This window comes from Budorcas taxicolor, chromosome X (assembly GCF_023091745.1).
Source record: "Budorcas taxicolor isolate Tak-1 chromosome X, Takin1.1, whole genome shotgun sequence".
Lineage (NCBI taxonomy): Eukaryota > Metazoa > Chordata > Mammalia > Artiodactyla > Bovidae > Budorcas > Budorcas taxicolor.
This window is the reverse complement of record NC_068935.1, coordinates 80,102,617-80,115,669: the sequence shown is the minus strand read 5'-3', so window position 1 is coordinate 80,115,669 and position 13,053 is coordinate 80,102,617. Positions and strand designations below refer to the sequence as shown.

The 13,053-nt window shown below is 47.5% G+C and overlaps 1 protein-coding gene across 1 annotated transcript; it reads right to left on the bottom strand.

Annotated features, from left to right (window-relative positions):
* Positions 1 to 414: 414 nt before the first annotated feature.
* Positions 415 to 11,550, bottom strand: AWAT2 (acyl-CoA wax alcohol acyltransferase 2). The gene is made up of 7 exons (XM_052663805.1): positions 11,466 to 11,550; positions 3,051 to 3,161; positions 2,620 to 2,690; positions 2,170 to 2,374; positions 1,750 to 1,924; positions 783 to 982; positions 415 to 569 (listed from the first exon to the last, which is right to left on the bottom strand). The coding sequence occupies exons 1-7, from the start codon at positions 11,548 to 11,550 to the stop codon at positions 415 to 417; spliced, it is 1,002 nt and encodes a 333-aa protein (XP_052519765.1).
* Positions 11,551 to 13,053: the final 1,503 nt, after the last annotated feature.

Sequence of the window (13,053 nt, the reverse complement as noted above, 5' to 3'; positions counted from 1 at the left end):
GCCAGAAGATGGGGCTGCTTAAGAGCTGAAGAGAAAGACAAGAGCAGGGATCCTAGGGAATAAGCTGGTTGGGGCACAGACAGTATCAGAGGTGGGCTTTTTATTCTGTCTCTTGTTTTTCTCAGTTCCGATGCTGAGTGGGTGCCTGTGAGGGAGGTTTCAGGACACCTCTCCCCAGGGCCTTCCCTGCCTTTGGGGTCATCTCCTTGTAACCCCAAGGTAAAGTCAAAGAAGAGCTGGAAGGAGAGAGATGAAGGAGGAAGAGGGATCCAGAAAACAGCCAAACAGGCACCCACACACATGAACCTGTCACTCCAAGGACTGACCAAGTCAGGAGCAAGAGTCATACAAAAGTCCTCCTGTTCACATGTTCCACACCTTCCAACCAGGCTGAGAGGCCATGAGGGGTGTCTGTCAAGTTACCACCAGCTCTTGGGCCTCTGAGAAGCCAAACTTGGTCTTGTACTGGTCAAACAGTTGGCGCAGGGCATCCACATAGATTGCATGGTATTTAGCCACCGTCTTATTGCTTGGGTTCTCAATCTTGGGCAGTGGTAGAGGCTTCCCAACTGTCAGAGGAGATGGAGAAGTTAAAGGGAAAAGCATCAGAGTGGCTCACTCCTCAGAATGGGCCTCCAGCCCAGGTTCTCCCCCATGCTTCCCCCTACCCTATGCACATCCTGGCCAGCCTCCCTGCCTCTGACCACGGCCAGAGCCAAGGTCTAGCACTGGAACCAGATCCTGTGTCCTAGACGTGGCTGCCAGCTGAAGGGCCCACTTACCAATGGTGGTAACAGGCTGAGCGTAGGGCAGAAGGCCTGGGGAGGTCTCCGTGAGGCCACGCCCATAGAAGGCACAAGGGTAGATGTGCACCATGCTCTGCAACCACTTCTGGAAGCGATTGATGAAGCCCCCCGGGGTGAAAATGTACTGATTGTAGAGTTCCGTCTCCCCAAAGGAGTAGGCCGGGATTAGAGCCACCCTGAAGACAAAAAGCATATTCTCTAATGGTTAGAAATGTAGGCTGACCACCAGTGCTCCCTAGGTCTCCTTGTAAGTTCCTTCAGCCCTTAACCCAGCTGGGCCCAGGTCCAAGCTAAGTGGAAGCAATGCGTGGTCTACCCCAGGCTGCCTGCAAGCTAAGGGAAGCAAGTCCCATTGTGTGTGTGTTAGTTGCTCTGTCATGTCCGACTCTTTGTGATCCCACTGACTGTACCCACCAGGCTTCTCTGTCCGTGGGATTCTCCAGGCAAGAATACCAGAATGGGTTGTCATTCCCTTCTCCAGGGGATCTTCCTGACCCAGGGATCGAACCTGGGTCTCCCGTACCATAGGCAGGTTTCTTACCATCTGAGCCACCAGGGAAGCTCCAGCGAGTCCCAGACCCTCCTGTAAACCCACATTGTCTGAGACACTGGAAGCTAGGAGCCAAGGGCCATTTCTTTTTGGTTTCTTCCCTTTCACCCACATGGGAATTTTGGCTTTCTCTGACATCCAGTTGCAGCCAGTCCCCTTTTTAGAGAGACTGGTTCAGATGAGATGCTAGTCTGAGGCAGATCAGGTTCCAGGCTGGCCTGCTGGCCTTTCTTCAGAAGCAGAAATGCCTCTAGAACCTGACCCAGCCTCTACTCCACAATAGAAGCGACTTTACCCCTCCCTCTTTAAATATCATTTCCTCAAAACCTCTTCCTCCTTCCCTGCTGGGCTTTTGGATCCCCTCTCCCCAATCTGGACCAGAAGTGTCCTTACCCATGCCGAAGGGCCATGCGTATGAAGCCAGTGCGGCTCTTCAGGAACAGAGTGGTAGATCCAGGCAGGCCATATTTGCACTCAGCCAGGCCACCAACCACCACCATCAGCATGTTGCCTGTGCCTCTACGGGTAAGCAGGAAGTCAATGGAGGATTGGCTCACAGAGCAGGCCCCTGGTTGGCAGGAAAAACCAAAAGATCATTGGTGACCTGCTAAACCTGCTAACTTTCCTCCCTACTTCTTCTAAGGTGGGGAGAACCCTCCTTAGGGAAGGGCTCTCTTAGGCAGCTGAGCCTAAAGTAGTTTTTCAGACCAGAGGGGATCGCAGAGCTGGCCTTGTTCTCACCTATTCACCCAATACTTCTTTCTCAGGCAGCCATGTATTTCTTCGGCTTTCCAATCCCAGGAGCCAACTCACCTACAGACATGACATATTCTCTGAGGAAAGGCACCCAGAAAAAGGCCCCCACTGTGAGGATATAAGGAGTGATGCCAGGAAACGTCTTGGAGAAGCCTGACATCTCTGTGGCAAAGTGGCCAAACCATGAATGGGACATGATCCCATGAGGGTGGCAGGCGACGATATAGTTGAGGCTGGGGGAGAGATCATGAGTCTTCAGAAGCTGTGGAGGAAAGTGAAGTCAAGAGAGATATAGCCAGGGAAGAGGTCCTCTCTTTTGGCTAGAGACCTAGAAAGGAAAGGGCTATCATGTCTGACCGTGCAGATGGGGTAACACACAACTCTGGGGAGCTTCATTCACGTGGGCCTCAATGTGAATGATGCCCCCGCCCCCCACCCTGCCCCAGCTGCTGCCACAGGGAGTCAGGGCTGGGCCTGGGGCCCCAGTGGGGATCTGGGACTCCTCACCTTGAGTGGGAAGTAATCACAGTACTGTTTCCACAGGCACCATTTCCTCACGCAGGTAAACCGGCGGCCACCTGAAAACAAAGCTGATATAGCTAAGCTTTGTCCACCCTGTTGTCTTCTTCAGAGCCCTTTAGGGCCTGTCTCAGGGTGCCCTCACCCCTTCCTGTTTCCTGCCCCCTTAAGCGACAACCAGGCTGGGAATGAACTTCAGGGCCTGTTTGGGACAGCCCTAGCTCTCTGCTGTACTAGCCGCCCCTCCGCGAGCCCCCTCCAGTTCCCACCTGGGTCTCACTGGCACCTTGAAAAGACCCCTTCCCTCACCTCCACCCCAGACAAAGTCAGGCTGAAGGGCTGCCAGGGACTCGGCAGGAGTATAAGGAGAGGAAGAAAGAGCATGTGGCGAGTGGCAACAGCCCTTCCAGGGCCCTCACCTCTCTCAGGGGTCTTCCAGTCAAAAGCCAGCCAGGTGAGGATGAGCACGGTAATGGGCCAGTACGGCGTGAACACCACCAGGTAGAGGTTGACGGCGATCACGGTGATTACTGGAGGGAGCCCCGGCCAGAGTCAATGAACTGCGAACAGCGCCTCACACTTGCCCTCCCTCTGGGGCTATGTCTACCCCAAGGTCACAAGCACTCTCAGCCGGGCTCACATTGCCGTCTTACCTCCTCACCCCATCACATGCCTGCGTGCCCAGAGCCCCAGCATCTGCCCTAGCCTTGGGAACTTGTTTTGAGTCTAGGAGACAAGGTGTTTTCCTCCCTCACGGTGCTCCATGCAGTCAGCCCTCTCCCCCCAGGGCCTGCGCCAGCAGCACTCTGGGCTGCAGTCAATGGCAGGGAGCCAGTGGTGGGTCTCACTGATTTGGCCACCAGAATTTAGGAGTCCTGGAAAGACAGAGCCAGGAATAGTCTTCCTCCAACTCACATTTTTCTCTCCATATCATCTCTGAGAAGGTGAACAGAATACCAGAGAAAGAGGATGATAACCTTCAGCCAGGTTGGGAGCATGCAGGCTGGCAAACAAGAAACAAAGGAGACTGCACCAGAATACGGTGTGGACCATGCTGAGCTTGAGCAAGATAGGAGCAATGTAGGTTAGAGTAGTTAGGACAGACTTCATGGAGGTGAGTCACAGGAAGCCATGCTCAGGATTCTTCCTGGACTCATTTTTTTAAATGACTGTGAATAAGACAGCGAGAGAAAGGGGGTCAAAAGAAAGGTTAGAGAAGACATGAAACACTCCTAATTGAACATGGCAGAATGAACACAAGTTTTATTGTGACTCCTTGCTGCAGCCTCATGAAAATTCTTACAGGATGTTTTTTTGTTTGTTTTGTGTAAAACTTTTTTATTCAGCATAATGTTTTGGGATACAGCCATACTGTTGGGTGTATCAATAGTTCCTGTTTATTGCCAAGTGGTTTTCCATTAGATGAATGAATCATGGTTTATTTATATGCTCCCCTTTTTACAGAATATAGGTTTTCTATTTTTTTCTTTTTTAATATAAATGTATTTATTTTAATTGGAGGCTAATTATTTTACAATATTGTATTGGTTTTGCCATACTTCAACATGAATCCGCCACGGGCATATGCGTGTTCCCCATCCTGAACCTCCAAGCAATCTATAGATTCAATGCAATCCCTATCAAGCTACCAACGGTATTTTTCACAGAGCTAGAACAAATAATTTCACAATTTGTATGGAAATACAAAAAACCTCCAATAGCCAAAGCAATCTTGAGAAAGAAAAATGGAACTGAAGGAATCAACCTGCCTGACTTCAGGCTCTACAGTCATCAAGAGAGTATGGTACTGGCACAGGATGTTTTAAAAGAGAGATTCTGCAAGGAAAAAGAGAATCAGAGAGATGCCAAAGGTGACTGAAAGCTATCAGCAAAATGTTTGCCTGCTAGACAGTGAGCAGAGGAGGGATTAACTGACTGAGAACAAGAAAGTTGAAATGCAGTTACTTGCGAGGGGGAGTGTCTACAAGAGTAAGCCTGTTTGCACTGGAGAATCTAGGAAAGACTCAGAATTTGGAAATACCAGGTGTTACAAAAAGTAGATGTAACAGGGCTTGATGGCAAATGTATCAAAGAAGTAGTTAAAACCCCAGACCTCGTCTCCTTCACTATACAGCTGGGCCATGGGAGGATTATTCTCTGAAATAAAATGAACCAAAGAGACTCTAGACTCAGATACTTACACTAGATAGAGCTAGGATATTCTATATGCAGCCAAATTATTAATCAAGTGTGAAGAGAGAATAAAGACAATTTCAGACATATAGTCAGAGAGTTTGTTTCCCACATCCCTTTCTCAGGAAACTACTGGAGGATGTGCTCCACAAAAACGAGAGAGTAAAGCAAGACAGAGGATAGCATGGGATCCAGGTAAAAAGAAATCCAACAAAGGAAGGAAGTGAGCAGGGCCAGGAACAGAGTGAGGAGAGCATGGCAAAATTCAAGGAGACATTCACTCTCAGGGTCAGGCAAATAGCGACCCAACACTTGCACAGCGCTGAGCATGAACACCTTCTTAGATTGTGCACCCAGGGTGCCTCACGGGTCCTGGAGGCGGCAGTGCTGCATGAGACTGGACTGTAACAGGAGGATGCTGGGCTCCACCAGTGAGGCCCTCAAAGAAGTAAAAAACGGTGGTGGTGAAGGAGAGGACATGTGCAGATTCCTGACGTGTCTGTGGAGAGTTTGGGGATGAATTATTGATAACTGATAGATAACTAAGAGATAACTAAAATTTAAAATGAAGCAATTAACCCAATCAAAAAATGTTCAGGATATCTAGACATTTCTCCAAAGAAGACTTACAGATGGCCAAAAAACACATGAAAAGATGTTTAATATCACTAATTATTAGAGAAGTACAAATGAAAACCACAATGAAGTATCATCTCACACCAGTCAGAATGGCCATCATCAAAAAATCTATGAACAATAAATACTAGAGGGGATGTGGAGAAAAAGGAACCCTTTTGCACTATTGGTGGGAAAGTAAATTGGTGCAACCACTATGGAGAACAGTATGGAGGCTCCTTAAAAAACTAAAAATAGAACTGCCATATGATCCAGCAATCCTACTCCTGGGCATACATCTGAAGAAACACATGGTCTGAAAGGTTACGTGCACCTCAGTGTTCATTGCAGCACTGTTTACAATAGCCAAGACATGGAAGCAACCTAAACGTCCATTGACAGAGGAACGGAGAACAACGATGTGGTACATATATAGAACGCAACATTACTGAGTCATAAAAAGAATGAAATAATACCATTTGTAACAACATGGAAGGACCTGGAGGTTATCATACATAGTAAGTGAAGTAAGTCACACAAGGACAAATACCATATGACATCACTCATATGCAGAACCTAAGTTTTAAAAAACTGATATAATAAATTTATTTACAAGGCAGACTCACAGATTTCAAAAACAAACTTGTGATCAAAGGAGAAATATGGATGGGGGAATGGACAGATTAGGACCTTGGGATTAATATATACACTACTATATATAAAATAGATAACCAACAAGGATCTACTCAATACTACATGGAACTCTACTCAATATTCTGTAATAGCCTATATGTGCAAATGAATCTGAATATATATGTATATGTGTAACTGAATCACTTTGCTGTACACCTGAAACTAAACATAGTAAATCATCTATATGCCAACAAACTTTTTAAATAAAAAATAGAGGTAAAAAATAAAATAAAGCAATTATGAATTCCAGAGAAAACAAGAAGTTTCACAAGAAAGGAAATATAATCATAGTGCACTAAGTAGCTCAACTATGGAGAAGATTTGCTAGTCATAGCCAGGGGTTTAAGTAAAACAGCCTGGGTGGTTATGGGGGGAAAGGCATATATGGAGCTGAAATCTAAAGTTCCATATTAGGAAGTCAGTGATATTGTCTAAAATCGTTACATTGGAAAATAGTAATATCTAGAATTTTTATTTTTTTTTAATTTTTTTTTTATTGAGCATCTACTATGTGCTCATCTTATTGAATGAATGGAGGATTCCTCTATGGCCACTTACAAAATTATTACTCACAAATAGTAGAGAAGAAGGGAACTTCAATTCGATTTGAAAGTTGTACTTAGGCTGTAGATGAATGGAGCATGGGGGTACCTGGTTTAAAAGTTAGTTAAAACATAGCTTTGTTAAAATGACAAGAAAAGTGGCTTCCTGCTGAGGGTGGTTTCCTGTAAAGAGCTGCTTACGCCAGATGTTGACCTGTATTCGAGGTGACCGTCTGCCTGGTTTTCCCTGGAAGGCCCAGACTTACACCTAATGACCCTGTTAACTATTCACAGTGCCACTTTGATTCTCAAAAGTGTTTTGGTTTGAACTTAGGCTCTTTGGGGAAATGTCACCTGAGGCAGAATCTACTCGATCTGCCCATGTGTGCTTTACTGCTGCTGCTGCTGCTAAGTCACTTCAGTCGTGTCCGACTCTGTGTGACCCCATAGACAGCAGCCCATCAGGCTCCACCGTCCCTGGGATTCTCCAGGCAAGAACACTGGAGTGGGTTGCCATTTCCTTCTCCATAGAATTTTTAAATAGTATAGTTTAGACATATGGAGGTAAATACCAGAAAAAAAAGAGCTAACAAAGTTGAGAATAGCTGCCTCTAGGGAACATATCTAAGCGTGGAGCAAAGGCCAGCACTTTCAGGTTTTGATGCACTCCTTACAAAACTAGGGCTTCCCTGGTGGCTCAGAGGTGAAAGCGTCTGCCTGCAGTGCAGGAGACCTGGGTTCGATCTCTGGGTCAGGAAGATCCCCCTGGAGAAGGAAATGGCAACCCACTCCAGTAGTCTTGCCTGGAGGACCCCATGGACAGAGGAGCCTGGGAGGCTACAGTCCACAGGGTCGCAAAGAGTCGGACACGACTGAGTGACTTCACTTTACGAAACTATTTGACTTTCTCAAGAAATAAAGAGAGGCATGGGTCTAGTCCAGAAGAGATTTGTTTCTTTTAGGCTTTGCTTGACCCAGACAGTGTTGGGGATATCTTGGGAGGCAGTGCAGCTTCAGGTGGTGACATGAATCCTGCCCCTTAGCATGAGTATGACCACAAACAAGACTTTGAGCTTCACACTGGCCAAGTGGGGATAGCAACACCAGCTTCCGCCTTATCTTTCTCACAGACTCCGTGTGATGGTCTTGTCTCCAGGTCCTCAGGGTCCAAATGGATATGATTCCATTGCAGATTCATAGGGTGAAGAGCCGGGAAAGCTTTGAGGGACAAGCCCTGGAACCATCACCTCCTGGGAGCCCAGGCCCGACACTCTTCTATCTGTCGCAGGCTAACTCTCCATGTAGCCCCAAGTCAAGCTCTGATTAAGAGCCCTCTGGGAAGCTGCTCTCTGTCCTCACCCTGCTTTCACCCGCTCTCCTCCTTCTCTGCTCCACCTGCTCCTTCTCTAGCTCACACGGATCCCTGAACCCTCAGTCTCACCTCCTCCCTTTCTCTCTCCCACATCTTCTGATCATCAAGTCCTATGAACTCTACTCCAATTTCTTGAATCCCTCTTCTCCCCTTCACAATTACGACTGGTCTGGCCCAAATCACCACAATCTCTGACCTGAGTTAGAGTGACAGTCTCTTCCTATAATCAGTTCGGTACCCAAAGCTGTAATGATCTCTCAAAATCACCAATCTGATGCCGTAGCCCTGTGCCAACCCAGTCACGGCTCCCATGGCCTTCAGGAAAAAGTCCAAACACTTCCACGATTGACAAACCCTGCACAATCTGTCGCCTGCCTCTTTGGCCAGTCTCCTCTGTCTTCCCTCTCCCGCTCTTTCAGCCTTTCATTCAATATTTACTGAGCATCAGTTTGGCGGCTCTTATTCCACTTAACCACTGGCAGCTTCTTGAATGCTTCACACTCTCCCCTCGTCTCAGCTATTGCCCACTCTCTGCCCTGAACACTCTTCCTTCTTCATCTACCTCTTACATGTCCTGTAAGAGTCAACTCAAATTTAATAGAAAAATGGACAAAAGTCATGAATGAGCTGTTAACAGAGAAAGCAACGCTAATTGCTAATAAATACATAAGAATACTTTATAATTAGCAAAGTTGAAGATAAGGCTCATTGTTGTTTACACCTGTCACTCTGGTGGTGGCAGAAAGGAGTGTGCATGAGGCCTGTCCCCTTTCCTGCTCACTCAGTGGCCATCTCTGAAGCCACATTTTTCAGCATCACAGTTTTGAGGTGCCTCCAACAGCCTGAACATTTGTATCCACAGAGAGCAGAGATTCCCACCAACCTGTGCTGGGTGTTTAACATAAACAAGAAATAATCATTTGTTGAGTTAAGCCACTGAGATTCCCACACTACATGGGCCAGTCCAATTATTCCACGCTCACATGCCCGTTTTACAAATGAAGAAAACAAGACTCAGAGAAGATCAATAAACTGCTCAAGGAACACAGATAGTAAGAAGTAGAGCTGTGATTCAAAAACAGGCAGTCTGACTCAGAGACTGTGCTTTTCACATCCCTGTTTTGTTTTTCTTTTTTGCCTCTTGGCTATATGTGTATGTGTACAGGCATGGTGGTGGTGGTAGTTTAATCACTAAATCATGTCTGACTTGAAATCCCATGGACTGTAGACTACCAGGCTCCTTTGTTCATGGGATTTCCCAGGCAAGAACACTGGAGTGGGTTGCCGTTTCCTTCTCCAGGGGATCTTCCCGACCCAGGGATCGAACCCAAGTCTCCTGCTTTGCAAGCAGTCTCCTGCCTTTCAGGTGGATTCTTTACAGGCTGAGCCACCAGGAAAGCCCTGCACACACACACACACATACACACACACACACACACACACACACACACACACACACACACACACACATATATCCATAATTTCTGGCTGTGTGCTTAGTCACTCAGCCATGTCCTACTCTTTGTGATCCCATGGACTGTAGCCCAGTAGGCTGCTCTGTTCATGGGGATTCTCCAGGCAAGAATACTGGAGTGGGTTGCCATGCCCTCCTCCAGGGAATATTCCCAACCCAGGGATTGACTCCAGGTCTCCCGCATTGCAGGTGAATTCTTTAGAAAGTGAACCACCAGGGAAGCCCCAGTTTCTGGCTACATACACACAAACTGTTAACAGTGGTTACCTCTAAGGAGTAACATCCTGGACTAGACTGAGAAAGGGGAGCTACCAGCCTAGAGGTTCCATCCCCTAGCCTGGCCTGGGCTGTCCATCCTGGCCATACTTCTTCCCCTAATAATAGTGTGGCTCCTTGGCCACGGGAACATGGTGGCAGTAGGGGGAGGGGGTGGTAATGAGGCAAGCCTGTGGAGATAGGACAAGAACTCAAGAAAGGGGACTCAGCCCTTCCTGAGGAAAGGGCCCCAAGGACTGGGTCACATGGAAGGAGACTGAGAGGCCCAGTTGGGGCCCTGGTCCTCAATAAGAGGTCATTTGGAGCAGACTTTACTCCCCTTTCAGTCAGAAATTTGTACATACACTGAAGGCCTAGCTTCCTCCTTCCTCTCTGGCATAACATATACACTACGGCCACATCCATATCCAGCCTCCCAATCAGCAGTAAATAAGGAGATGCAGGTGATAGAGACAGGAGCTCATAGACCAAAATCAGGCCCTTGTGGACTCAGGCACAGGCCAGCGCTTCCATTTTCTAGCTGTCCAATCTTGGATGGGCCATTTAGATGGCGTGTACCTCAGCTTCTGTATCTGTACAGTGGAGATGATTAGCCACGTTAGGGGCTTAGAACAGTGCCTGGTGTGGGGGTAAAAAACACAACAGATGTTAGCTAATCCTATATTAGTGTAAGCTATCGTTATGTGTGTGTGTAGCTATTAGTTTGTATTATGTGTGATAATAACTTCTGCCTTATAAGGCTGGCAGGAAGCTAAAATGAAACCATAGGTATGAAAATGCCTGGCACTAAGTAAGTAGCTGGTACATATGAATTCCTTTCTCCTGGCCTCTTCTATCTCTGATTGCCCATCATTCCTAGGTTAACACTGCTTTCTTTTTTCTCTTAGCATTCAGGGGTCCTGGTACTCACCCCAGGCAGGCTTCTGAGCCCCCCAGTCCCTGTTCTTTAGCCCGCTCTCCCTATTAACCAGCAATCCCCAAGCTCCCAAGGTCCACCTGCATTCCTCCTTCTCAGATATCTTCCAAGTAGGGGCATTTAGTTCCTCCTCTTGCTTCCAGCCAATACTCACCTAAACCACTTAAAAATGAGAATTTTGTTCCAGGCCCCCTTCCCATAGGGATGGTTTGCATCAGCACCCATAGCACTATGGCCAGCAACTAAGTAACTTTCACAAAGAATTTGTAGGGTGGGTAGAGTGAAAAATGGATGGATAAATGGATGAATTCTTTCGGACAAGAGATTTTCAGAGCTCTCTCTGCAACCAAGACAACTGTCTTGCACCGATGGTCTGCTCAGGTCCCTGAGGTCACAGCTATGCCCATTTCCTTGGCAGGCCTCAGTGGAACTGCTTCCTGTCTTTCCCAAACATGCCTTCCAGGACCCACTGATGACCCAGGAGGGCTCACCACACACAACAGCCACAAGTGTGGCTCACACACATGTGCACACACATTCCTGCACAAGCGTGCACCCAGACCCACATGCACACTCCCAGATCCCACAAGGACTGTGTCCAAGTGTGTCAAGCTGGAGGCCGGGATGGCCAACTGTCCTTATTCACCTGAGACAACACTGGTTTCAGCATCCACAGTCCTGCTAAAACCTGTAACTTCTCAGTACCAGGCAAATCAGGACATCTGGTCACCCTGCCAAAGGCGAAAGACTCACCGATAACAAGGACACTAAGGGTCCACTGGAAAACAGAAAAGACCTCCAGGGAGATCTTGAGGTCCTTCTTGGAGGGCAAAACCATTATGCCCAGGGTCCTTGTGAGTCCAGGTAAGTGCTGTTCAGCTGCCCAGCCCCGATTGCTCAGGGACCAGTGGTGTTTCCTCCCTCTGTGCTTTATTTTTCAGTCCCTGCCTAGTCTCCGCCCCCTACACCCGGGACAGGACCAAAAGACAACACGCTGCCTCTGCTTGTCCAGTTCCTTCCAGCCATCTACCCACCTGTGCTTTTACCCACTTGGGCAAGGCCTGGGCTGAGATTGTGACACCCTCTTCCACACCTGTGTAGAGAAGTGTAGATGGAGCTCAGGTGTGGGAAGTGAGTGGAGGTGGGAGTGGGGCTGCTGAGAGGCCTCCAGAGCCAGCGTGGATAGGTGAGAGGGGTCAGGGAAGAATGCAAGGCACACGCGACACCTGTAGCCTGCATTTCTGTTTGTCAGGACCAAAGGTTTATGGTCTCTCAGTGACAATGTGATTGTGGGGGACAAGGTCACAGGTCACAGCCAGAAATATCTTTGGCCTTTTGCTCAGTCCAGAAGCATTCATTACTCCCCATGAACAAACATCAGATATGTATCTCTGAACTTTTAGTGAGGGCTGAATAAAGTTTCTATTAAATGAATAAACAAATGTGAGTACATATATCACATTGTTTTGTGTTCATGAAATTCTAGAACAGGCAAAACTGATCTATGGTGAAAAAATTTTGTGGCTGCTTCCACTAGGAGATTGACCAGGAAGGGGCATAAAGGACATTTTGGGAGTGACAACAATATTCTTTTTTAAATTTGTTTAAATTTATTTTGGGCTGCACTGTTTTTGTTGCTGTGCGTGGGCTTTCCCTAGTTGCTGAGGGTGGGGGCTACTCTCTATTTGCTGTGTTCAGGCTTCTCATTGCAGTGGTTTCTCTTGTTGCAAAGCATGGGCTCTAGGGGGCAAGGGCTTCCATAGTTGTGGCTTGAGGACTCAGTTGCCCCACAGCATGTGGAATCTTCCTGGACCAGGAATCGAACTCATGTGCCCTGCATTGGCAGGCAGACTCTCAACCACTGGACCACCAGGGACGTCCAATATTCTCTGTCTTGATAAAGCTTTGAGTTACCCAGGTAAAAAACTCATTTGTCAAATGATACAAATGAATGTATTTGCAAAACAGAAATAGATCCACAGACAGAAAACAAACCTAGGCTTAGCAAAAGGGAAAGGTGAGGGAGGGATAAATTAGGAGTTTGGGATTAACAGATACACACTGCTGCTGCTGCTGCTGCTGCTGCTAAGTCGCTTCAGTCGTGTCCGACTCTGTGCGACCCCATAGACGGCAGCCCACCAGGCTCCCCCATCCCTGGGATTCTCTAGGCAAGAACACTGGAGTGGGTTGCCATTTCCTTCTCCAATGCATGAAAGTGAAAAGTGAAAGTGAAGTCGCATGGACTGCAGCCTACCAGGCTCCTCTGTCCATGGGATTTTCCAGGCAAGAGTACTGGAGTGGGGTGCCATTGCCTTCTCCAGATACACACTACTATATGCAA

Excerpts from the sequence above, each read along its gene's own strand:
- AWAT2 (XM_052663805.1), bottom strand. The coding sequence starts at position 11,550 with ATGGTTTTGCCCTCCAAGAAGGACCTCAAGATCTCCCTGGAGGTCTTT. Across the intron at positions 1,925-2,169 it reads AGAATATGTCATGTCTGTAG|GGGCCTGCTCTGTGAGCCAA; the intron begins GTGAGTTGGCTC and ends CCTGCCAACCAG. Across the intron at positions 570-782 it reads TCAGCCTGTTACCACCATTG|TTGGGAAGCCTCTACCACTG; the intron begins GTAAGTGGGCCC and ends CTCCTCTGACAG.